We start from the raw sequence: 27,185 nt of genomic DNA, 5'->3' as shown, positions 1-27,185 counted from the left end.
ACCCAAATTCAAAGACAACATTTTAAGTATAGAATAAATTTTCATTATCTGAATTTAACAAATTAGGTTATAGACTTACAACTGCAGGTTGGTATACAAGGGTATACAAATTATTAAAGAGCAAAGCCACACACCTCAAGAGGTACGCCACTTCGAAATCAGATTATAATTGCCCATGTTATGGAATAACCAATCAATTTGATTAATGTAAAGAATGTTTCTTTATGCAAAAAAAAAGGTTTTTGTTTTGGGTTCTTTGGGAACCCAAAGAAATGTCGATTCAGCCCAATGTGCACTGCCCCACGACTCTGGAATTCGGGCATGCGGGGCACCCTTGGTCTGCCAACTGTCAGACCCGAGATGTCCAGGTCCAGACACTCGTCTGCTCGCCAACGGAATATGGGGGAGCTTAATTTGAATTGCAAAGCGATGCCAGATGAAAATGATACAAAACCAAGGTCGCAATCGCCTTCAACGTGGGTTCTCCTATTTGCTTATATGGCTTTGCATAGTATGTATGGGTGGCCAAGGCAGAAAGTTCATTTATATATTTAAAAATTGGCATTTTTACAGCCTGACGCTTAAATATTTAATATGCTGCCCAATTTCTGGAGTTGAGAGTCCGCTCCCAGATATGTATGCCCAGAAATGCGGTCACGGCCCTGCGATACACAGCGATTAGGGAATGTGCCTGAAGTGGAGCAGAAGGGTCTGTGAACCGTGGTGGTGCTCGGGTTTACTGAACTGTCTGCGAAGTACCCATGCCGGCCATGTGGCGCCCTCAGGGGCTCCACCCAACCGCAGTCCCAATCGAGCAGAAACTGTGGCTTTCGCTGGTTATTCCTGAACAGCGCTATTAAGGTACAGCGAATCCCGACATCCATCGCCTGCGGGAGATCGGCCAGAGTTGCTATAGTGTTGTCTTTGGGGATCCGTCAGCAATTAAAGTTTGCCATCACATACCCATCGTATCAGCAGCCAAACTAACTTTATTATTCGAGGAGCTGAAAGTTCAAGGGGCACTCGTCACGTGGTTTCGGGGCAAATTTACATGAGGGTACACAAGATTAATGAGTCATGAAGCTGCCAAGGAGCGGTGGCTTAAAGCACACATACATAACTGGATTGCCAAATGGAATTGTTGCGTGACCATGGGTCGGTCAGTCTGCCTCCGTGCCCTGAAATACAAATGGACCATCATTGGGGGCGATTTGAGTAATGCTTTGCGGACGCGTCTGCTCCTCTGACCCGGCCTCCGAACTCCGGACCCTGGACTCTGGACTCCAGTCATGAACTTCATTGCACTTGAAATAATACCCAGCACTTGGCAGATTGCCGCCACTCGAGTCCCCAGTTGTGTGTGTGGGGGAGGGGGTTGAGGTCCTCTGTGCTGATGGACACCACATCATTATGCCATGTGAGAACTTTAAAGTTGAGCAATTTGGGGGGGCACTATTCTATTTGATTTGTATTCTTCAAACGCAACTAGGGGCTTCTTCCCAGGCACTGTAATCATTTTAAGAGGAATTTAATTAAACTTTAACAAATTGCTGGCCCAGAAGGCTTCCTCGGCATTCGGTACTCGGTACTCGGCATCCGGCATTTATCTTTACTGGCACACATGCTCGTGGGAATGGGTGACTGTCTGCTGTCTCTTCAATTAGCAGGGAGTCAACAACTAATTAACTTGGCGGGGAATCAGAAATCTCTGACTTTCGGTACCTTGGCAGGAATTCAGCTGACAAGTGGGGCGACACGTGCCAATTGTGTGTATTCTTGGCGGCAGCCATAAGAAAGCCACCTAAGCCGCTTACAGATTCAATTATACGCACGGAACTTAATCGCTGCTGGACCCATCAATTGGGTATCTGGGTATCTGGGTATCAGGGTATGTGACCAGCGGGCGATGGCGAGGATGATGCAATGGCTCGCTGGTGCAAAAGTGCAAAGGTCACGAAATGTTGACACGGGGGTTTTGGCGGCGGGCAGACTGTGTCATTATTGAAGAATGCACTCAAGGCTAGTTGAATGGGCAGTGACATCAATCATGAGGGGTGAGAATAAGGTCGCGACCACTAATTAGCTCACAGAACACAGTACACAAAGTCAAAGGTCAATTAATTAAAAGCCGATTTGTCGCCAGTGCGGAGGGAAGGGGATTGAAGTCATGTGTGAAACAAGGACTTTAGATCCTGCGAATATCCCTTGCTCTGCATTCCATTCCCGCCGACTGGGCTCTCCTCGAAATAATCCATTTGGCGTCTTGTTTTGTACTAATAAAATTTGGTCCTTAAAAGATTTAAGTCCGCAACGGCAGTCAATTCCGCGTTTTATGCCTCTTGTTTTGGCCTGTTGTGCAGCTCTGTTTAAACACTGATAAGCCGTCGCCGCCGTTGCAGGCGTAGCCGGAAAATGGAAAAGGTGGATCTTGGTCAAAGTTTTAATGCGCTCCTTATGTACAGACATAAATTTAATGTTGCCAAATATTGCACTTGTGCTTCGAGCCGACTCTTCGTTTGCCCCATTGTTTGCTTTTGCGCGGGGCCCCAAAGCAGATGTTTCTGCGTGCGAAACTTTGAAAGAGTATGCTGGATAATGATAAGGATAATACAGATAACGATGGTGTGGGGATGGGAGAAGGGGGGTAGGGGTGTTCGAGGACTGCTCCTTGTTTGTTCCAGCACTGAACTCTGTGTGTTCTCCGGCCTCGATTTCGTACGCCTTGCGCACTCCTTTGGTGTCGAACGGCTTTATTTTTTGACGAGATGAAAAAGTTATGTATCGAATCTCAAACACAAGCCGGAAGAGACTTGGGAATGATGCAGCAAGTCCTCTGTTTGTGCCACATGGCAGCAACGTGTCAACACAGAAGGAAATTGAAATGCACTTTAAAGGCGCCCGGAAGGATGATGGGAGTTTGGGCAGGAGATGGAGCTCTGCCTGGATGTTGACTGTTAAGCGATTTAAAAATCTCTTGGCAAATGTGCTGCCAGCACTCTGACTAATCGCATTAGCGAGCTGGGTTCTCCAGCGGGGGCTCTCCTTTGGCTCAGGATTATAAGGAAAGGAGGATTGGGGACATACGAAAAGAATCCGGGCATCCAAAGGCAAAAAAGCAAATAAAAAATATTATTCTGCTTGGATATGTGTATGTGTTTGATGTGGTGACATTATCTGTGAGTCTCCTAGATAGCATGGTCTAATTAATACAAATAAAATTTAAATAATATAAATTACAATAAATCCAACAATATCTTTAATTTTAAAATAGGGATGAAAAGGAAGGTTTTGGTGTTATTCATTGCTCAGTTCGTTCATTAGTCTTCAGCGGTTAATAAAACCCCACTGGTTTACAACCCAATTATGGAATTATGCCTCAGCTCATCTGTAATCAAAGGCTGGCTATTTTATTTTTCAGAAAATGCTCGATAAAAGGCAGATTGAGCAAGTATTTAACTTCTCAATTGAGATCAGAGGTAAGGACATCATTTAGTAGAGCTGGTAAAAGCATCGGGGTCACCAATCCATAATTTAGTTACCGTCCCGAAGCCTCCGGCGTTAAGCCACAGATGCCGGGTTTCCAGGCATCCCCGCTGCTCCAACTGGTACTGATTGTTTACTGGCCGGCTATTCACCGCTGTCATCAATCAAAATTAGAATCAAAGCACCCTTCGATGACACGCGTAAATGGCTGTTGTTTGTTTGTCCTGGGTGTGGCGTCAACGGGCTTTTGATGAGTTGTCATTTCTCCGGTGACACCTGAGTGGGCCTTTGTCTTTGTATCATCCCCAACCCCCACCCTACTATCGGTGCTCCTCCAAAACTCAGGCTCTTCGGCTGCCCCTCACGACCTCTGCTCACATAAATTGCTTGCTTTTTCATTAATTTTGAGCCCCAAATTTATGACATTTGCTTGGCAGGCTTCAAGCTAATGGCCACAAATCAGAGCATCGCATAATTTGGGATCGGTGTGGGGGGGCTGCTTTGATTTATTTCAGCCACATGTCGCACAAAATGTAATTTTTTACCAAAATATGTAAGCGAAATGCAAATGACTGCCATCACACATGAACTGTGGTACAGTGGGCGGGATGTCGGCAATCCGTGGCCGTAGGTTGGTCCACATCTCCGTTCAGCTCATTCGATTCCACTGTGCGGCCCATTCATAAAGATTTCAGTGCGTGTTGGCTAACAGGGCGGATGCGTAACGTCAATTTAAAGGGCTCACTGCAAACAAAGTGGGCTCCATGTGTGAGTGGGCCGATGCCCCCCTCCCCCTTTCGACGCCCGGGGAGGGGGCCAACGAACGTGTCCTGCCTGCAAATTGGGCAGCCGGACGTAGAACCAGTGCCGATTTGTTGGCCAAGAAAAAGCGGAAATAGGAAAAACATTTCTTAGATAAAGCAAAAATTATTAGCCTTGAAAATAGCCATTCTTGATTATTTGTATAATCGCTAATTTATCATCATTTTTGTTAATTCAGTCTTTATAAAGTTTAAAAATAAAGTTATTCCTCCCAACGTTTTGGTCTAAGACAGTCTAACTTCTTTTAAGAATCAAAAATAATTAGAAATTCAGTTGTGATAACATTTTAGAATTACATATTTTTTTTACCATTGATGAGTTATTATAATTTCAAACCAAAGTTTGCAACGCAATGCGTACATTTCCCACCATATAAAGTATACATATATATTCTTGATCAGCATTACGGTTATACTTTTATTAAAATCGGGCAACTATATCATAAAGTTGCCATAGGAACGATTGAAAAATGTATCGGAAAATCGACCTCGCTTAATTGGTTTAAAGCATTAAAATCGAAATATAGAATGTTTAATTTTTGTAAATTAATTAAAATAAATATTTTTTATTCGACATGTCCTTTTTGAACCAATTTTTACAAAGTTACCAATTTGACAGCTGACTGTGCTGATAATTTTGGTCAAAGCAATCATAAGATTTTGTTTGAATGTTAGTTACTTTTCGGAATTCGAATTTAATTTTATTTATTTATGATTTTTCATATGAGCTGTCATTCAATTTCACATTCAATTTGGTTTAATGTACAAAGGTGAAAGGTGCTCAAATGGCAATTAAGTTAAAAGTTCGCAATATATTTATAATCAAATATATATTAATGACCTTTCTCAACGCAACCTTTAAGTTATTAAATACCAAAAAATCAACTGAGGTCTTACAGCAATGAAAAACAAAGAAATTTCTTACAGCCCTTGCGGACATGCGACGCTCAGCAATTTGTTTTGGCTAAATCCATTTAAAAAAGGACAGATCTGTCCAAAAAAAAAAAAGGACCAACTGGCTGCACAAGTACCAAATTCGATGCCTGGATGTTGAAGGCTGAACGCTGGAATTGGAATCTGAAATAGAATGGCTCCCGCCTGATTTCGGAGGGCGTGCACAAATATTAATCATTCCACCGCAAAAAGCTGGCAAAACAGTAAACACCATATAGCGATGGGAAAAACAGAGCCTGAAACAAAAGTAATAAAGGACTGGGAACGGGGACGGGGATTGGACCAACATTTACCTTTGCCGGCCAAAAATAAATCCTGAGAAAAGGAAAACAGTTTACAAATGGCAGCCATGTCGCAGGTATTAATACATTTTGCCAACAGGCTGTCCTTATTTATAGAAAAGTGCGGCGAAGAGGGTTCTTGTTTCGGCATTGGGCACTGGGTATTGGGCACTGGACAGGACCACTTGCTGAGCGGGGCCAATTTATATTTCCTGGGAAGCACGAGTCCTGATTGACAGTACGGCTAAGCGTCTGGGCAACCTGGGGCATCCTGATTGCTCAATTAATATCTATTGGCGTTCCATTCCACTCGATTCGATATGGCTGGCAGTCGTTTACCAGATGCTTTGAATTATTAAGCGGACCCCCAATCATTGTTTTTGGGGGTTCTGCTCGCTCTTGAACTCCACGATGTCCTGCTGTTATTTGCATAGGAATGCTGTAAAGAAACATTCGTAGACGTTCCCCCGGGCCACTGTGTTTCAATCAATCGCCCGGGCATCTCAGCTAATTAACTGGCTAAGTAAGTGGTTTCCTTTCCTCGAGCGAATGGCAGATTGCCTTTCAGCTGGGTCGCTCGCCTTTGTTTTTTTCTGCGGAGCTCGACTCGATTTATGTATTTGGTGCTATCGCCCTGGAAGCTGCGAATAAGCTCTGAGATTGCTCATTTCAGCGTAATTCGAGCTTAGAGCAACAAAGGGCACGCAGAAATATGGCAGCAAGAACAACGGCAACAATGGGCCAAGTTAAATAAAAGTTTTCGGCGTTAAGAAGGAATTTTAAGCGAAAGCCGAAAAGGGTTTTGGCCCAAGTCAATAAACCAAAAGTCGGCAAAAAAAAAAGGGGCGGGGAAACGGAGGAGTGAAAAAGGACCGCCGCCAGTTGGTTAAAGCCGCTGTTTTTTGTCTGTCGAAGGCTTCACATGAATCCCGTAATTCCTTCGAGATGGCTAATTGCTTCCCTGCGTAAATATATAAAATTAACTGCTTAATGATATTTATTCAGAGAGCGAAATGAAAACGCCATATCATTAACGTGGCTGTGGAGTAGTGCTTTAAACACCTCTAAACCTTTTCGAGGACCTTTCGCCCAGATGCGCACTCCATTAGCCCAGCCAGCACAAATTTAATATCCATTTGTGTGAGCTCTGTGGAAATTCCGAAGCATTCGCCATAATTATCCCGCTCCCCCCTGTCCCCCTGTCCACCTATCCCCCTGGTCCCCTGACCTCCTGTCCGAGTGCGTGTCCCTAAGCCGCCTGCCAGGACCTGTGTGTTGTGTGTCCGGCTCGTAATGCTGATTGTGATGCTGAGCATAAGCAGAAGGGGCGCAGCTGTCACGCCCCCCAGCTGGGACAAAACAGAGCTCAACGGCCGCACTTCAATCCCGGGATGCGATGCTCATTCCCTGCCCAAGGACCTCCCGACCACCGACCACTGGCCCAGTGATCCTGTCCCTTATCCGTGGGATATTCCTCGGGGCTGCGGGCCTGCTGGGTCATCTTTAATGCCGACTGGAGTCTAATTATGGCCGCGTGCCTTTGGAACTCATTTCGAGCAATTCTCAGTTGCCATTCCCTTTATTGACCCCATTGACCTGCGAACTTTATGGAGGGCGTTTTAATCAAAGCCGCGAATTATTCAACACCTTTTCTATTCAATTGTTAAATGCTTACACTTTAAATTGATTGAGTAAAAGGGGTGTTAAATAGTGAAACCCTTTTAGGAATACGTATTTATGGTAATGATTAGTTTTAGGAAATATAATTTTCATTGGATTTACTTTTAAAAGTCAATTTTTAGGTAGCAGAAACTCTGTAAGGGCTTCAAAGCGAACTTCAAATCTTTTTGGTTCAAGATTTCAACTTAAAGAAACTATACACAATAAGTTTTATTATCATCCATTTGTTTGAAAAATATAATTTTCTCTGTATTTATTTCCGAAAGTCAGTTTTCACGTAACTTGAACTAGTTTAGAGCACTTTTCCCTTGCTATTTTCCTCACTGACCTGCCAACTTTATGGGCTTGTGGATGCTGTCAATTGGACGGAACATTCAGCTTTGCCCTGACGCACGGCATAAACTTTTATTCCGGCGAAAAATCAATTTACAAAGGGCAAACTCCGCGTGCCGCGCTTATTTCAGGCTTGTCCTCAAAATACTACAACGAAACTTAAGACAGGCCAATATCCCGGAGTGTCGGAGTGGGTGGATGACTGGGTGGCCAAGTGGAGCCCCTGGCGAAAGTCCTTGGTAATTAATGGCTTTGGCTCGCGGAAACAAGCAACTGAAATGGGCGATTAATTCATTATTCAGACGCATTCGCTGTCGTGCTCATTATGAATTCACGGTGTACAACTGTTGCTCCTGTTTCTTGTCGAATCAGTGGCTTTACCGAAATCCGTATCCGTATCCGTAACCGTATCTGTTTCTGAATCCCAATCTGGCCATTAGCGATGGTAAATGTAATTTTCGGATGCCTGAATTGCATTAACGGCTGGGCCACAAAAGTTTAAAAACAACTGAACCAACACAAATGCAAATACAATAATTAAAATTAATTAAAGCTCAAAGTAAATAAATAAATGGAGTGCTAAAGTCTTGCAGAGTCCGCAAACAGCATTCCCCATTTTCGGTCCCCTAATTAATGTTGCAGCATTATTTATTTGCCCGGCAAACTTTGTCTTTCACGCGGCTCCCTCAAGAGTCAAATGGAATTAATCAATTTAGGCAACCGTTCGACCCAATTTGGGCAACGATCACTTAAGGAGGAGGTCCTTGGGAATGCGGTCCGCCGAAGGATTCCCAGTTGAAGTGACTTCGTGGAAACTTTCGGAGTGCTCACTTGCCCAAAGAATGCGTCTGCACTTAATTTAGTCCCCCAAAGTCGATTACCCGCTTGAGATGAGTAGCGAGTGCCGAAATAAAGTTTGCAACTTGCAACCTGTTGACACCGCAAAGGGTGGACTCCACCAAAGTTCCTTGGCCGCCAAAAACCACTCGGGTCCGGATCCCACTTTATGGCTCCTCCAGTGGCGCAGTGATTTATAAACTCGGGTCGCAGAGCAAACAAACGGCGGCAGTGCCTTAAAGTAATGAGCCAAAGGTGTAAGCAGGTGGCAGGCGGTGCCGAATTGCCGATTTGCCGGAGGTGCGCTAATTAAGTTGACAAATGTGGCCTTTCCTTGTCGTTTCTGATTCCGCATTTCCCCGGGGAGACATGCAAATAATTCAGACAGCGACTGATACTCCCACTGATGCTAAACATTGTGGGGCTCAATCATCTCGTTTGCCCCGGAATGTATGCTAAATTTGTACATTTGCGAAGTTCACTTGGGTGAAAAAATTGTTGGGCATCTTTGGTTGGTAGTAAAAACCGTACAATTTAAACCTTTGCGGAAGAGATTAATCTGCTGATCGGTGACGTAGTGAATGAGAAATTTATAAAGTCTTCTTGATCTCAATTATCTTTGCTTAATCATTTGTATTTCATATCCCAACATCAGAACGATCCTGCATAATCTCACTACTTTTGTTGTAATTTAACATCGGTGGACTTAATTTAAATGGGTATAAATGTTGGAGAGAGCACATAAACTTTTGATAAAGAAATAATTGAACAATTTTTGTTTAATTATTTGCGTTAAGACAGTAATAAAAATCCTGCCTTGTCACAGCACATCAATCTTCAGGCTTTGTCCCTGTTTTCCTCCGCTCTTCCATGGCCAATCAATTACTTCTTGGTAATGATAAAAATGGTCACGGTGCTTTGAAAAATGGTAATTTGCCATAATTAAACTCCCCTTTTGTGAGACAATTCAGGATATCTTTTGTTTCACCAGAGTTAAGTTCGTTTCATGAGAATGATGAATTATATTAGCTTAGCTAAGCTTCGATCGGGACTTTCCTAAAAAAATAACCAAACATGATTCCAATTAAAGTAGTGGAATATCAACAAGTCCGTTGGCAACATGTTGCCACCGAGGCTGTGGTGAATTGTGGACCGCCTCCTTCGGCAGCATGTTGCGGTCGCTTGGCGCCGGCTGGTGGCCACAAAAGTCGCCGACGATTGCCGTCAGTGCTTCGCGAAGATTGCGAGGCGCGACACACGACGCGGAACGCGAACTCCATACCGTTGCGACACCCACACACACACAGCCTGCCCCAAAGTTTTTTTTTTGCGTGACGTCGACGAAGTGCCGCGAGTGCGGGTGTGATTCGAGGGATCCGATTGGAGCCCCTTCGGCCTCACGATTGACGCCCTCTACCGCTTCCTGCGCCAGGCGCTGCCGCTGGCCAAGGAGGCAGTGATCCGCCTGAATGCCAGCCACGAGATCCCCATCCCGCTCCCGATCCCGATCCCGAGTGACGCCGGGGTGACCCTAAGCAGCCCCTCCGTCGATCTCTTCAACTACACCGGCCTGGAACTGGACTTGGGTCTGGGAATGGGTGGTGGTCTGGATCTGGGAGGGACCAGCACTGTGGCGCCCAACGGCGCCGTCAAGTCAACGGCGGGGAACAGGAGTGTGGCACGCGTGAGCGCCGACGTGCCCATCTGGGTGGTGCCCTGCTACTCGGCCATCCTCCTGTGCGCCGTCGTCGGAAATCTGCTGGTGGTGCTCACCCTGGTCCAGAACCGTCGCATGCGCACCATAACCAACGTTTTCCTGCTCAACCTGGCCATCTCGGACATCCTGCTCGGCGTGTTCTGCATGCCGGTGACCCTGGTGGGCACCCTGCTGCGCCACTTCATCTTCGGCGAGCTGCTCTGCAAGCTGATCCAGTTTGCACAGGGTAAGTGTGGTCGATGGGTTGGGGGGCAGGCCAGTTCATTCTTGTCAGGCCCGTGTCCAAATTAAAAGGTGATCCTAGCTCACAACTGTGAATCCGACAATCCGTTAGTCCAGCCCCGAGGCCGAGTCCCCGAATCGCTCGCCAGCAGACCAATGGCCCCCAATCACCACGACCTCGAGCAAATCCGCCAGCAGATCGTGCTGGCCAACATCCAGGAGCTGATTCAGAAGATGACGCATCGGTGCTTCAACGCGTGCATCGTGCTGCCGGGCCTGGAGCTGCGCTCCTCGGAGCGCGACTGCCTGTCCAACTGCATGGATCGGTTCCTGGACTCGGTTCAGGTGGTGTCGCGCCAGTACTTCCGGCGCCGGCGCCGCCAGCAGCAGTTACGCATGGCCTCCTCCGCATCCGCAACCGCATCCGCATCCGCTTCGGCATCTAGTGCTCCCACCGACGAGAGAGGGAAGTGAAGATGATGATTAGGTCCAAGGGACAAACCGACCGATGAATGTTGCAGATGGCCATTTTGGTCCTTCCAACCACAAAACGGAGCAGTCCGTCCCCCCAATCTCCCCCCCTCCGGCTATAAAGCCCACCTGGGAGTTGGATAAGGTCACTTATCTTATGGCTCCCCAAAGCTGCCAGAGGATTTCAGCCCTTTGGCCTTCGGAAATGAACTGGAAATGGAAGTGCAGCGGCAGGAGGAAGTGGCTTTACTTCTGGTGGGGCTACTTATGATGTCTTCGTGTTGGTCTTTAACAAATCCTAGTAGTGTCATCGGTGAATTCAGATTGACAGAAAATAAAGATGTCCTTTTTGTACTTTTTGTACTTCCCTTTGCCTTATAAGACTCCCTTTTTCGGAGTTTAAGAACCCTTGCCTAAACTAAATTTAATGCATAAACTTTCCGGCGTCCCCAGGACACATGTTTGTCCCATAACTTTCAGATGACCATACTAAGCATTTTGATTACGCGCTTATGCACATCGGCTTTCCACTTAAGGAAACTGTCTTCCATCGATTTTACGCACAATTTCCGCGCTTATTTATGGCTTAAATCATATTTCGTTGGCAAGAGCACACTATATCTCATCTCCCCATCCGCCTGTCAATGGCCGCATTTTATGGTGGCCCGCATCTGCGTAACGACAGTCGGGGAACACGGGTTCTGGGTTCTGGGTTCTGGGTTCCTCGAGGGTTCAAACGATTAAATAGGCCCACGCACACAGAACACACTGAGCGTATGTGCGAGAGCTGTTTAAAATCATTTTAACAGAATGACTCAACCCCAAGTTCGAGTTTGATCCTTGAACAGTCCGGTCAGAAAGGAGAGCATGCTTGCCAGACATTAATTTGAGTCCCAGGCACAGATAGGGCTGTCTATCTGGATGGACAGGGCTCACCCGTCTGTGATATAGTTGGCCTTGGGCCTCCAAGGGAGATGCTTCTGACACCTGTCTGTCCCAAGTGCCCGAATTGGGCAGTTAATTGCGGAGCTGGTGGCGGAGAATGGCCTTGCGTGGCATTAATTTGCTTATTTAATCAAAGTGCATGACAAAGTATATTCTAATTAGCCGATGTTCTGGAAGCTGTTCGTTGTTCTGGGAGCTGTTCGTTGTTCTGGGAAGCATCCAATTGGCAGATGCCGAGTCACGGCGAATGCAGTGCGAAAGTTCCCCCATTTAATCCACGCTGATCCCCATTTCCAATGCAAATTACTCGGCAGCCGGGAGCTGCTGCACTGCTGCTGCGCATGTATAGTACTCGGTATTCTGGCCAATTTGCATATGCACACAACGCCAGCACCATAATCGATCCTAAGCCAGAGCACCCAAGTCGCCGTCTAAGCAGTCTGGAATTGCTTTCACCGAGGCAAAATTGCGAAAATCATACCACTAAGCAGCGTCACGTTGCGTTTCTCCTTTAGTGTTCGTCCCCCCACCTCAACCCCCCCTCTCCCCCACCCCCTGCACTTTCATAGCTTGTTTCCTGTTTCCTGCGCCGTTTTAGACGTGCTGGTAATGTTGTTTGTCTTGCTGCAAGTTTGTTTTTGGGGCTGCCGGAACCGCCGCTGCGAAGCCTCTTGGCATCCATCTTAGCCGCCCCCGCAGTAACTTATTAACAACATAATAACAATGGGAGGCAAACAAGTTGAGCGCTCAACTCGAAAATACACGCACACATGCCAATTTGTTGAGCAAGCACTCAGCGTTGTCTTGGTGAGGGGAGAGGGTGGGGTTGGGTTGGTCCTTTGCCAAGGACCTCTCCCCCCACCAACCCACTAACTCCCACGCAGCTTTTCGCCACCACCATCTGTTGCATGGGGCGTCGACTGGCTCGTAAATCTGGAAATGTCATCACTGGGCGATGGGCGATGGCCGATGGTTGAGCTGGCCGAGCTGTGACACCAATTTATGGGATTCAGGACGTCAAGGTGCAGTGCAAAGTCCTGCAACGTCCTGGCGTCCTGGCTTTCGCATGGGCGTGATCACAGCCACACCCTATGATTTATTGCCGTAATTATGCATTTGTGGCCAGTGGCATTTCCTTGGACTGCTGGCTTTGCTCAACTCCACCCACTATCATTCGATTTCCGCAACTGCTTGGGGAAGTACAGCAGGTAATGGCAAATCCCTATAGAAGGACAGCTTTTGCAAATCCATATGGGAACAACTACCTATTTAAAAACGTGTGCAGAAAAAAGTATCTCAAGACGGAAATTATATTTTCAATTTAATAATCTGTTGCAAAAAGTTGTTCCCAACAATGATTACAAAGCATTCAAAGCGTAATTAATTAAGTCATCATCACGTATTATAAATAATTCAACAAAGGTATTGTTCAGCTTTGGGGTAAAACTGAAAGCCTTTCAAAGAGTTTTGTCTCCCAAAAAAGAATTGGTTTCTGGATGGCCAGGTCCATTTGAAAGGACAGAGCAAAAGGTCAAATTGGCGGAATAGACTCTTGTTTATGGCCGCAAGCCTTTCCATTTCGCCCTTTGTTATGGAAGGCACAGAAGAAGAAGACCGTATTCCGTCTGTGGGCCTGTCGACCTGGCTGCACTTGTTGCCCCCAAGGCCGCGGCCTTGAACCCTGACCTGCGGACGGACCACCCATTGGGCTTGGCCAACTCGCTGACAGCTGAGCAAATTAATGATTAATTGAATTTTTTCTCAAATGCCCTGCTTTGTTTTTGCCATTCGTCCAGCTTCTGTTTTTATTTGTTCGTTTTCTTGGCAACACAAATCAGCGCCACGTCGACGTAATCATTAATTTGGCTGGCGGGGAGAAGAAGGAAATGGGAGGAGGAGGAGGAGGTTCTTAAATCCGCCACAGATGCCAACTTGGCCGCAAAGCAAGTTTTGCCACTTTTTCAAGGGCATCAGTAATGAGCAAAATTATGCACACACACTCGAGGAACTCGGTGGGCATTATGGGGGCAAATGGCATAAGTGGAGAAGCGAATTGAAATAAAACTAACCTCGCCGCTCTTGAGTCGCAGCATTCGCATTTTCGTGGGCGGTAACGAGGGGGTGGCAAGCCCACGACCCCCTGACCTCCTGACCTCCAGCGCTCATGTTTGGCTCCAAAGTTTGCACAGAAACGGCAAAGAAACGCTCTTATTTGACTGGGGTCGCAATCGCACGAACTTATGTGTATGCTCTCCATGTTGTTTTTTCGCTTTTAATGAGAGTTAACTGGGCGCAAACTGGAAACTGCGGGGCATCCAATGAATACGAATGTGGGCACTCAACTTAATCCTACTCAATCATAATGAATCCAGCATTCATGGGTCCGCAATTGTCCTCTGTTTGCCAACGACCATCTACTGTTTGCCCATCTGCTCATTCAAACAAGCTTCCGCAGTCGCATTCTGTGCAAAGTGCAAATCGAGACTTTATTGCCCACAGCAAATTGTTTCGAAACGAAATAATGGCGAGTTATGACACCCACACTTACAATCCATTGACATGGCTATTGATTTTCAATTATTTAAATATTTGCAACTAAGGAAAAAAAAACACTCTGCTGGCATTGATGGCCCAGTGGTGTACTTCATCACTGGTCCCGACAAAAAAAAAAAAAAAACATTAAAACATTGCTTTCATCTGCAACCTGTGTTTCCGATTTCAATTTGCATACCGCCGTGAAGGGGCAAAAGTGAAGCGTAAAATGGAAATGTGTTTCTAATAAAAATTTCCTCCTCCACTTGAATGAGTTTTGCGGCTCTTCATATAATTGATCATTGTAATACCACCATCCTTACTTTTCCGCGACCTGTACACTGCTCGAAATCAGTGCAATCTGTGGGTGGAATAAAATCATCATATATATTTTGTAACATTTAAAAACCCATTGTTATTGCTTTCAGGCGAAAGCTTATATTTGTCAAGATCATAATCAAAGCTGTCGTCCATTAAGTGAAATGCACAAAAAAAAAAACCCATTAAAACTGAGCAAATTAAAACGATATTTAATGCCACTTTTTGCGTGTGGTTATTGTTTGCGTGGAGGGAAATGAAATATACTTTTCAGCTGAATTAATGAGTCGGGGCGGGATGGAAAGGTGGGCGGCCGAGTCGGCATCTTATGGGAACATGGCACAAAGTGAAAGGTGATTTTTCATCTCCTTTTCGCCTTTAAAGATTTTCAGGGGCACCTTTTCTTTGCCACAGGTCTCAATGCGAAATAAACTTGGCTTGTGTGAAACACATAGGGGAATGTAGTGGCGAATTCAGGATTCGGTTGTGGGAGTGGAGCTTTAGAATTCAATTTGAGTAGCATACTTATTACCACACTCACTATTATTTGTACGACCCCCCCCCCCCTACGCCACTGATGGAATGCATTGATGTCAGCCGCATACACACAACTCAGCTGTCCACCTTTTGTTGCGGGTCAAGTTGCTGTCGTTCACCGCCCAGAAACCCCCCATCCCCATTGCTTTCCCCACTTTCACCACCTTTTCCTTGAACCCAATTTATTTAGCAATGACTACGCAAGTCATTTAAAAGTGGAGAGGCAAAAGAATGTGAAAACATTGCCATGGCTACAATTATGGCGTGTTTTAATAGTTCGTATTCTGCGTAAAAAATACAGGATAAATCACAAATTGCTGAAGATTGAAAAAAACTGTGTCTTCACTTTATTTCATTTAGTAGTAGTTATTATTATACTAAAATGTGCCACGATGTGCAGTTCTTTGTCACATTTTTGTAATATAGATTAATAGATGATTTAAATGATACCCCAAATTTAAGCATAAGCTTAAAAACTTTCTTTATACATTTGTAAAAAGAGTAAAAGAGGAAAAAGTGAGAAAAAAAAATAGTGCTTCTTGAAGGAGCTACTGCGAACTTTGGACGCGAAATGCATTATTCAATTTTATCTCTTTTTTCACGGCACTGCCAGGCCAAGTGAGAATCTCAGGTCAAGAGTTTAACGTCGAGCTGCGACAGCTACTTGAACTTCTTGGCCCTCCGGAGCTCCTCCGTGATGCAGTGCAGCGACAATTTGGGTGACCGTAAAGCAAGCGACATAATCAGGTCACCAACAATAGATTTCCACCATTTTTCTTCCAACTTCCAACTCATGCATGCGAAATGGAGTTCTCAAGGAGGGCACCGTGTGAATCTTTAATGACGTTAAAGGAAACAGAAACCCAACTATCCGTAGCTCACTAGTTTTCTGTAGCCAGATATTCAAGATAAATGTGTCCAATCATGCGAAAAATATGCAACAGCCTTATGGCCAAGTTTCTTATTACCCAAGTAAATGCGTGATTTTCCGACCACTAACCCCTTCCGCAATCCACTTCCCAACTAACAAGATTTGCCAATAGCCATGTAGGACATTTTAATTTGTTGTGTTTTACAATGCTCCCTTACAAATTCATTTCGATTTGGATGCTCGTGGCTTGAGTCCACTCAGTTTATGGCACTTTTATAACTGGCAAAAAGACACGGCCAGAGTGGCCCCCAGGCGGAAAAGTTACTCCGTCCAAATAACTTTCCGTATCAATACGGGAAAACAATGGGACCCAATTTTTTATACATATATAATTCACAATTTCGCAAGGCGAACGCTGGCGCAATCAAAAAGGAAGAAGTCCGTAAAAATAACAATAATCGGTAAACCGACCATCTGATACTCCTTGTCTGCCACGGCCACGAATCTTTTGTAGGACATAATTGTAGAGGGTAGGGACTCTTTCATACTGGTGTATCGGCAGGGCATTGTGCTTTTCAATCTGGACTGCGATGACAGGCCAAACTTTTGCCAACCGTTTTTTATTGTTGCCTCAAATTTGGAATTATTTTTATTGACGACTCTGGCACGCACAAGCTCCACACAGCCGAGTCCATAAAAATCCACTTTCAGTTATGCCTGCGAGTCGTGTTGGGTAACTGGCAATGGAAATGGCAAAGATGAACTTATTGTCATTGAGTAGCGAATGGGGCGCTAAATCAAAAACAACGACCAGAGGGCAATCCGGAATTGGATTGGATTTGAAAAAAGGACATGGTGAAGACTGGGAAATTGAAAATGGGCCATATTCGGCCATTGATTTGCATCAGCCGCTTAAAGTCATTTCCAATTCGATAATCATAATTTATGAAACTGTTCCTGTATGGCAATTTTCGCATATAAATTGCATTAAATATTTACGTTAGCCGTGGAAAATAGAGTGCGTGGAACTGGGAAATGTTAAAACAAACAAACTGCAAATATTTACGCACCAAATGAAAACCATTTAAATCCAGCTCAGAGGGTCACCGTACGGGTTTTAAAGCCGTAAGGATGCAGGACTCGGCGAACTCTTGGAGCCACCCTCGCATTTAGTTGATGCCACATCACGCTCTGCGGTTGCATCCCCACATTGTTAGCAGTATTTACTTTAAATTACACTCATTTAACAGCCTAAATTATAATGCATTGCAGGGTCTGGGATTATAGTGTTAAATTTGATCCCAAGCCACTTGATGTAAGTGCATTGGCAGGTGGCAGTATTTTAAATTGTTACTCAAATTTCATCCTCAACCTCACAACTTGGGAGTAAATTGCAGGGCAACTAACAAACTCGGATCTGGACCACCGGAAAAGCTTTAGACACTTTTCCCAGGACCGCACTTGCCGTAGAGATGCAGATGTGGATGAGGTGGTGGTCACCACCCACCCAGGTCAGTCAAATGGCCCGTGGCAGGTGGCTTTCCCGAGAGGTTAGCCCGCCGAACTGCAGTTCTCCTGGACGGAGGCCAGTAACACTTTTGCGGTTGCAAGTTTAATTTATTGCAACTTTTAAGATGGCCAAATGGAAAAGTTGAGCCAGAATGCGGGGAAGATCGAAAGGCAAATAGCCAGCAGGAAAATGTTTGGCCACAACCCTCGGAGTAGCCACTTGGCTTTCAGAGTGCGTAATTGGGGGGACGGGGGGATGGGGGGACGGGGGGATGGGGGGATGGAGCGATACCTGACCAGTACACACAGCACAATTAGCAACAACGAAAAGTTGAAAGTTCAATTTATGCAGCGTATAAGGCCAGAGCAGTTCACACTGACCTTTCAACATTGCGGGTGAAGAGTTTTCGCAATATGATTTAGCCAGAAGTCAGAGGCAAGGATAAACAGCAGAAATATGAGGTATGGATGAGCCATTTTAATTGCACCAGGGCAGAAGGAAATAAGAAATTGTGGATTCTCAACTGACCGAACGAAATGAATGTGCAACAAAGATACCAAAATATTAGAAAGATTTTCCGTTTGAGAAACCAGTCTTTCATTTGGCTTCCCACAATTTGCCCAATACATAAAGTTATAAATCCACTCACACTCACCCATGCCTGAATATTTCTGCATGGCTAAATCATATATGTTTTGCCACACAAACACGCACCAGAATCGAAGGGGAAGAGGAGGGGGAGGAGGAGGAGGTGGCCATGCCACGAGGGAAACGGAAACGGGAGCACACGGCTCATTGTGATTTGCTGACCCGAGTTGGCTTTCACCGCTTGGGAATGTGGACACAGGCCTTGGCCCGGCTAATTTCGGCTCCATTCGAGATGGTTGAATGTTGCTCACCGGCAGTGACACCCATTTCTCCTTTTTCCGATCCGATATGTCCGCTTGCATAATTGGAATTGAACTTGCCAGGTTGAATGACGCCTTTGCAGCTTAAACAGTTTTAAACCTATCAAACGGAATTGATAACAAATATAAGTAGTTAGATTAAGCACCCAAATAATATATATATACATATAACAAAAAAACCTTTTTCCCGACATTAAGCTGCACATTAAATAAATCCAAACCATTGTACAAAATATATGAAAATATTTATCACGACAAAACTACAATAAAAGAAAACAGGAAAAGTAAAAAACCCTGGTGGTTAATGCTTTCATTTTTTAAAACGTTAAAACGTCTCTGCCCCATCTGTCATGTTTTTGAAAAAGGTCGCAAACAGCACTGTCTGCCAGATAAAAAATGCATATTTAATAATTTCATTGTTCCACTCAGCAGGGTCCCCAGGAGCTTAGCTCCTTTTATGACTGACTCGACAAAATAATCCCGATAAAAAGAAAGGCGAAGACAGGTTTTCACCTGTGATTATCGGAGATATCTCACACAGATGTGTGTGGGACTTAGCCTGGCATTATGGAAAGCCTGTGTGGCGGAAGAACTCATACCCATATCCAGAATAAATTAGCCAAGTCAAAGTTCCCGATGCTTGTTTCCGTTCAATCAGCGATTCTATTTACGACTGCCATCGACACGGTTTTCCGCTTAGCTGTTTCCACCAAGAAAATTTGGGCGTGCCACACTTTGCGTCTCATTCGATTCATTGTTGGCCCACGTTGCGGTCCGTTTTTCTATTTTCAGCATTTCCATAAAATTTACATTTTTGTTACGGACTGCGGACTGCGGACTGTGGACACAAAATCATTGAGCCGTGCTACGTGGTCCAGTGTCCGTTTTCCCAGGGTAAAGGGTTCGTATGGGGGCGCCACGCGACAGAGCTAAATTTAATTTTGTTAATGAGCTCTGCCCGCTTCATCATCTCGCCAATGTGGCCACACCCGCATCCTTCACAGTCCCACTCAACCCGTTTCCGAGGTGCTCCCACTTCAAGTCCCAGAATCCACTTACCAAGTTATGTCTGTGTGTTTTGGCCTTTATTGCGTTGTTGCTGCTGGCCAGGCTCAGACTGGGGATTGGCATTGGGATTGGGAATGGGATTGGGATTGCGATTGTGATGGCGATTAGAACGACGATGGCCCATTGCAGGGAAAACTTCTGAAAAAAGTGTTCGTAGGTCGGGGACTTTGATTAAATGCGGACCATTGCCGCTATCATAGCGCCATCCCCAAAAAAAACAAGTTGGAGCCGACAAGGACATTAACATTTTAATTGTTCCTGGGACGCAATAGAGTCATGGACCGAGCGGAACAATTGCCAATGAGTGCTCGAATAAAACTTTATGGGGGGAACGAAGGGCGGCTAGGGAAAAGGCCATTAATATCGGAGCCGTAAAAGGCGAATCTTTACGGAGGTTGGACAGCGAATGGCAGGCGTAAATGGGCAATATTTTTGATTCCGACCCCAAATTGACTCCAGTAATTTCTTCCCACAAAGATAATTATGATTCCGTGCTACAAAATCAACAAGATTCCAGTATTATTAAAAGTTTTTAAGGCTTTTCGCCTTTTTTTGTTTTTTTTTTTGGATTACTTATTTATGTTTAATCTGCTGTTTAACAATAATTATATTTTATGATTAATTTTAAAGTAACAGAAAGAAAAGCTAGATAGCGTAGTTCCAAACAGGCTTCAGTAACATTGTTTTCCAAAGTAGTCGCTATTCGACTTTGAAACCAATCAATTTTTAGTGTTTTCGATATGAGTTGCTGACATTTCAATTTAATGTGTTTTTTCCATGTCAATCTGCGGTCGAGCTGCAAGGCTAGATTCTTCACATAGTTAATTCGCGGAATTACCTCAACTTAGTGGCAAATTATAGGGTGACCCAAGAAAGATTTGTTCTTTCACTTCTGTTAAGAGTTAAAGAAGTGGCTGAAATATAGAGTGCGGATGTTGTACAAATGCTTCAGCGCTTTCATCATCAGATCAACACCAAGTTCTATTCAATTTACGAATATTTATGTTTATTGTTTCTGATCTCTCAAGGTTTTTAATTGGGTGTAATTATAATATATTTAAATTCTTTAAATATTGATAACAACTTGTAATCATTATTATTTAAGATAAAGCTATGTAAAAAGGTGACCCAATCCTGTGTTTCGGGTTCCATTACCCGACTTTTTAAAACAGCTTACCTTTTGTTGGTTATTATTACCATATATACCATACCATATTTTGTTGGTTATATATTACCATTTTAAATTCACATTTTTTTAAATTTTATGTGAGTTTTTCGTTGGCTTCTGTGATGAAAGGATTTAATAAGGAGGTTTTAAAACCTTTGAAGAGTTGGTTAAGTTACAAAAGACATAACATTTCATTATGTAACTGTTTTTAGCTAAGTTATGATGTGTTGAAGATGTAATTCGGTGACTATTAAGCTCTCACCCTGACTGGCTTAAATTTCTTAATTTAAATTAAATTCTAATTTTGGTCAACTATCTGATTTCGTTTTTTGCAGCTGCCTCAGTGGCGGTTTCTTCTTGGACACTGGTGGCCATCTCCTGCGAGCGCTACTACGCCATCTGCCATCCTTTGAGATCGCGCACCTGGCAGACGATCAACCACGCCAACAAGATCATCGCCATCATTTGGCTGGGGAGTCTGGTGTGCATGACGCCCATCGCCGCCTTCAGCCAGCTGATGCCGACCAGCCGTCCAGGTGGGTGCTTTGTCCTAGGAGCACAGTCCTCCAGATTAACCTCCCACCCCATCCTCTTTTAAAGGACTGCGCAAGTGCCGCGAGCAGTGGCCGGCGCACAGCCTCAACTACGAGCGGGCCTACAACCTGTTCCTGCTCCTGGCCCTGCTGGTCCTGCCCCTGCTGGCCCTGAGTTTCACCTACCTGTTCATCACCCGCACTCTGTACGTGAGCATGCGCAACGAGCGGGCCATGAACTTCGGCAGCAGTGGCCCGGAGGTGGCCTCCGCCTCCGGAGGACCTGGTAGCCAGCGGCCCCCCAACGGTGGCCACTGCCACCAGTCTCTCGACACGATTGTGCCGCACCAGCAGCACCATTCCCAGTACTACTACGGTAAGGGGTTTGCTTGTTTAAATTTGACAGTTTTTTTCTGTTCCAGCCACAGGGGTCAAAGGGTTGTGTGTGGGCACAGGATGGTGCAGGGTGGTGCCTCCCGGGGGAGGCGTCATTCGAGATTAGTTCAAGCCCACGAACTACGTCACACACAATTTGCACGGCCAAGTTTGCCACGCACGAAAGGCATTCCGCTTAAATCCCGGACGTGGAATGGATGGGTGGATGGAGGATTCCTGGTTGGAGCTTTGCGGTTGGAGCAGGGGAAATGGAGAATGGAGGTTGGAGTTTGGAGGTAGGAGATTGGAGGTAGGAGATTGGAGGAGTTGCAGGTTGGAGCCTCGAGAAGTGCCAACCAAGTCCTCGAAAGAGAGGGTGGACCGGGAAACAATGCCCCCACGATAGCTGCGGGCGTTGAAAGTGATTTCATTTGCATTCGCATCGACGGCTTTAAGAGCACTCCCCGTGGCTAGATGGCTCTGCCTTCCAGATGCTGTGGTGCTGTGAATAATCCCCAGATTAAGGGCGAAAGAATTTCAGTCAGCCCAAGGCAAAGCTGGCCCAAATCAATTCTTCTAATTCGCTCTTAATGCCGACTTAAAGTACGCCCTCAATGTATTCCAAAGCTGCAGTGAATGTCTGCCGAGTGGCAAAGACATGAAAGACTGTAAATATAGAACAGTCCCGGTGGAGAGCCTCCTTGAACTCAGTGGCAGCAAGCTGATAACGTGACATGTATGATAAACGCAAACCACTCGCACAGCGAAGTCATCCGTAGAGTCCCCGTGGAAATCACACTGAGCCTCTGCCGGCAGACTTTTTCATCTTCAGAAATGTTACTCTTGTCCTTGGTCCAATTAAACATGGGAGGAGGTCCTCCTCGAATATGATGTAGTCCCGGGGCGCCTCATTTGCATGAAAGGGTTCCGTGTTAAGCCCTTTAAAGGCGGAGTCCTTTAAGTAAATGGAAAGTGAGCATTAGCATAGACTTCCACTTAAAACGTGAAATCAAAGCTCTCTCGGTGGAGGGGGGGGTTGGAGGTCATCGGGTGATTCATTTCCGGGTGTTGGTGCTCTCTTCTAGGTGGCTGACCTCAGGACACTCCACTGCCACTATCTGGAGGGGACATGGCACCCGGCCTGCTGCCAAAAAGGTCAATATAAGTGCCGTAAATTATGCACGAAGCAAGCGTTTAAGCGCTCGTTAAAGGACGTTACCCCACTCCCTGGATTTCCCGCGGAGGCTGGAGCTTCGTGCCACTTATTTTCACACATATAGTACTACTCGTACTTTCAGCCGGGCATGCTGCTGTGTGACAATAAATTTGATTAAATTTTCAAACTTTTTCGTTTCGCTTCGTTCACGGCCATCGTTTGACATTACCCTGTCATAAATTGCCAGCCCGAAGCGCATACACTGTTTGTGTGTAGGCCGTGCTCGCAAATGTCCTATCATTGACTAGACACTTTCATGGGAATTGCCATATTATTAGAAGCTTTAAATGTTACCCAAGAACTCGTGTATGCTATCATCCGCATACTGCGCTTTTAATGGCATTTTAAATTATATTCAACTCAACTACTTTCCAAACCGCTGATAGCAATTAAAATGATAAAGGACTGGTTTGCAGACCGCATCAGTGAGATTAATATCCTCAATGGTTCTGTTTGGATTACTTTTCACATCAAATTATGTAGCAGCATGAAAATATTGCCTAAAAATATTTAGTTATTAGATGAACTTTAAAACTTTATGTCATGGCAATTATTTCAAGTTTAGACAGTCACAGTTGGAAAATGTTACCATCTTCATTGGTTAGTTTTTCTTTTTTCTAGAAAGTATACGGTTTGAACTTCAGTATTTTTCCTAATAGTCATAACATAATGATGCTCCTCAGTTGGGTGACCTCCTCTCCAAACGCAGCCAAATGCCCTGTTTGGTAGTCGTTAGGAATGTCAGCGGAGACACCTCCACTCTTGCCCGATCCTGGTTGTGGTCCGCCAGAAGGACGCAGTGGTCCTGCAGGAGTGTGACCAGCGCAGCCTTCGTCTGGAGCAACCCGAGCCGCATTCCCGGACACATCCGAGGTCCGGCGCCAAAGCCCAGGAATCGGCAGCCCATCGGTGACTGGTTTAAGAAGCGCTCTGGACGAAACTTGTTGCATTCCGGATACAATTCGGGATCTCTGAAAGGAGAACAATTAGAAGTGCTCCCAAATGAGTTGCAGAAGGGCACCCACAGGTGGATGGCCTGGACAGGTACCACCAGGACGGTGCCCAAATCCACCCTGACTTCGCCGCTGCCATCAGATTTCTGCGCCGGAAGGGTGAAGGATTTGGTGCAGCGCTTCTGCAAGGCCTGCATGGCCGGATGAAGACGCAGTGCCTCGAGGAGCGCTGCTTCGGTATAGCGAAGTTCGCCCAGGGGCGCTTGGGCCAGCAGATTACTGCCATGTCGTTGGGCCACCTCATCCAATTCCATTTGGACCCTTTGCTGTCTATCCCGGTTGAGGGCCAACTCGTAAAGGGTGAATGCCAGGAGCATCGCCGAGGTTTCATAGCCCTCCAACAGAAGTGTGGTGGCGTATCCAGTTAGCTCGTCCTGCCCCAACGTCCGCTTGCCATCCACCAGCCACTGGAGGAGGTTGTCCCCGCCGCTCCTGGCTGCCACCAATTCCCTGAACCAATGCTGCAGGTTTAGGGGCACGTATCTGCAAGGGGGCATGTGGGTTAGAGATACAGATTGAGGGGCTCAGTTGACCCACCGATGGCCGATGAGTCGGCCCAGTCGAGGTGAGTGCAACAGGGCAATCGTCTCCAGCAAACTCCAGGCATTCGGTTGGAAAAGCGGGGCCAACCACTCCAGCCAGCGGCTCGGAATCCCGGTTGCTTCCCGGCGGCCCAGGCAATGGGCATCCAGGCCGAAGACCACAGAGGCAACCACCTGCAGGGTGTACCGGGTGGCCAGCTCCTTGGCATCGAAGCGTTCGCGGGGCACTTGCTCCCGGAGCAACCGACAGGCGGCTGCCACATGGGGCAAGGTCTGGCGCACACGACTGGGCGTGACGAGGGCCACCAGGTCGGCTCGAAAGATCCGCCACCGTTCACCGCAGGCGATGAAGGGATTGTGACTGGCCAGGACATCTCGGTGGGGGTCCACATGGACGACATTGTCCGCGCAGTCGGCAAAGTGGCTGCCCACCAGGATCTGGCGCAGCAGCTCCTGATCCCGCACCAGAATGGCGGGTTCGTTGAACAGGCGATAGAATCCCACGTATTTTAGGCCGTGGCTCTCCCTGTAAATCCGTTCGTAGACTTCCCCGTACGATTGCCTGGCCAGAGCAAAGTTCACCATATTTCCAACCAGTGGCCAGCCGCAGGGTCCTTCCAATCCCAGGCGTAGCCAGTGTCGTCCATGCCATACCGAACGCAGACAAATGACCACCAAGAGGACGCACAAGAACAGTATCAGCAACATCGACGTTTGGACAGCGGGAACAGATATACACAATTGAGTTGGTGAGATTGTTTGGAACACCTTTGCCACGAGACAGCTGAGAGTTGCGTGATTCCATGATATCGACTCATTAGCCGCGTGACGACTATACTTAAAGCGAACGTTTCCAACACGCAAGATACGAGCTAACTAATTTGTTGTATTCGTTTTCCTTTCTGTAGCGGATTACAGCCACTGCGGCAGCAAACGCAGGCTGCTCGGCGGAGGTGGTCCATGTGAAGGACGACGGCATCTCTACTGCATGCGCAGTGCCTCAGTGAAGTCCCTGCGCCAGCATCAGATCAACGGAGTGGGAGTTGGAGGAGGTGCACCCGGAACGGGAGCCACTGACTGCTGCAGTCGGGTGCAGAGGATGCGCCACCAGTTGCAGCAGCAGCAGCAGCAGCAGCAGGGATACATCAGCGACAACGAGTCCCGGCGAAAGTCCTTGTCCCAGCCCAGCCTGCGCATCACGGAGGCGGGCCTGCGAAGGTAAGTGCCCTCCAGAGGAGGCCCCACCAGAAGACCCATGTCCATTTGCCAATTGTGCCGCGCAGGTCCAACGAGAGCAAGAGCCTGGAGAGCAAGAAGCGGGTGGTCAAGATGCTGTTCGTCCTGGTCCTGGAGTTCTTCATCTGCTGGACGCCACTGTACGCGATCAACACGATGACCATGCTGTTGGGGCCGGCAGTGTACGAGTACGTCGGCTACACGTCCATCAGTTTCCTGCAGCTGCTGGCCTACTCCTCCAGCTGCTGCAATCCGATCACCTACTGCTTCATGAACGCCAGCTTCCGGCGCGCCTTCGTGGACACCTTCAAGGGGATGCGGGTGTGCGAGCGCCTCTGCGCCCCCTGCTGCTTCTGGAGGCGCCGCTCCAAGAACGAGACCAACCTCTCCGTGGCCGGCAACTCGATCGCGCTGGCCAACTCGGTCATGTCCAGCCACACGATCCTGGAGAGCCCGCGCCTCTGAGCCAGCCGCCGGCGACAGCAACTGGCGGAGACGGAGTCACTCTAGTCACTCCGGTCACTCAAGTTGCTCTGCGGATCGGTTCGTGTGCGTGGTGGTGCCCCGTTTCCACCGGCAGCAATTTGTGATGATGCAATGTAACTGCAAATGAAACTGTGGTTGTCAACGATTCCGCCGCGTTCTGAATGTGTGTGGATGTGGCGGAGGAGGAGGAGGAGGTTCCGGGTCGGGAGCTCCCTTTTAAACGCCCTTACTCTTACCCCTTACCAATAAGTGTTTTAATATATGTGTGTATGCTTAGAGTTGCGCTAATGCCAGTTATTCAGTGTGAGTTATTAGACTTTGACCTCGCGTTTCTGTGTTTACACCTAAAGGCCGATGCAAATTGAGATCACCACACGCTATAGAGATTGGGGTGGACCTTAGTTGGAAGAATACCTAGGGGTGTCCATTCATTACGGCAATATCGCCCCAAATAATACAAAAATCTACAAAGTCCATAGGAGTAATCAACTTGCTGACCTCCCCCTTTGATTATTACCTAATGTATGGACGCCCAAAAACAGAATAGATTAATTGGAAACTGTGGTCTTAAGAGTATGCAAAATGGTTTCAAGGATTTTTAAAAAAACCGTAGCCTCGTTTTTGGTTTATATCTTGACCCTTTACAAAAAATATACACATTTCTATTACAAACTTTGATTTCTTATCAATTTTCATAATTTTATTTTCTGTATGTTAAAAATCATGAAGTTTTAGTAGTGATTTGCTGAAAATTCATTTTTACTTGTCCCACGTGTCGTATGAGTAATATTTACTGAAATTTGTAAACCATTTTTGCTTGTTTCACGTGTCGTATGAGTAATATTTAAATTTTTTAAATTTTTAGACCATTGTGCTACCCTTAAAGCCCTCAAAATCAGATCTGGTTTTCCGAATTTCCCCGTATAGAAGTCAACCTCTAAAGTAGAAATTCCGCTGATCACGGCACAGTGGAAGGTTTCAACGAATCAAGAAGCATTTGACAGCAGGCTGATTTTACAGGGTAGACAGGGATTCCGGTCGAATTCCTCTCATTCAAAAAAGGTTGTCAGACGGAGCTTATGGAGTGCCAGTCACTCCAAGGTCCAAATTACGTAAATAAGAAACCCG

At 46.2% G+C, this 27,185-nt stretch overlaps 3 protein-coding genes across 3 annotated transcripts; 2 read left to right on the top strand and 1 right to left on the bottom strand.

Moving 5' to 3' along the window:
• The first annotated feature begins 9,463 nt into the window (after window positions 1-9,463).
• Window positions 9,464-26,697, top strand: LOC108049788 (gastrin/cholecystokinin type B receptor). The gene is given in 6 exon segments (XM_017131103.1): window positions 9,464-9,478; window positions 9,558-10,332; window positions 20,992-21,192; window positions 21,257-21,572; window positions 25,254-25,553; window positions 25,619-26,697. Coding segments are annotated over 6 exon segments (2,025 nt in total). The 3' UTR covers window positions 26,037-26,697.
• Window positions 10,412-10,909, top strand: LOC108049821 (mitochondrial import inner membrane translocase subunit Tim13). Its single transcript, XM_017131151.1, has one exon. It carries the CDS (start codon window positions 10,485-10,487, stop codon window positions 10,800-10,802), a length of 318 nt encoding a protein of 105 aa, XP_016986640.1. The 5' UTR covers window positions 10,412-10,484; the 3' UTR covers window positions 10,803-10,909.
• Window positions 23,184-25,138, bottom strand: LOC108049820 (probable cytochrome P450 308a1). Its single transcript, XM_017131150.1, has 3 exons — window positions 24,331-25,138; window positions 23,806-24,276; window positions 23,184-23,751 (listed from the first exon to the last, which is right to left on the bottom strand). The coding sequence occupies exons 1-3, from the start codon at window positions 25,041-25,043 to the stop codon at window positions 23,460-23,462; spliced, it is 1,476 nt and encodes a 491-aa protein (XP_016986639.1). The 5' UTR covers window positions 25,044-25,138; the 3' UTR covers window positions 23,184-23,459.
• Window positions 26,698-27,185: the final 488 nt, after the last annotated feature.

The sequence above is a fragment of the Drosophila rhopaloa genome, unplaced genomic scaffold (assembly GCF_018152115.1).
Source record: "Drosophila rhopaloa isolate 14029-0021.01 unplaced genomic scaffold, ASM1815211v1 contig_3, whole genome shotgun sequence".
In the NCBI taxonomy this organism is placed as follows: Eukaryota; Metazoa; Arthropoda; class Insecta; order Diptera; family Drosophilidae; genus Drosophila; species Drosophila rhopaloa.
Note: the sequence above shows the minus strand (reverse complement) of the source record. Positions and strands in the feature narration are given on the sequence as shown.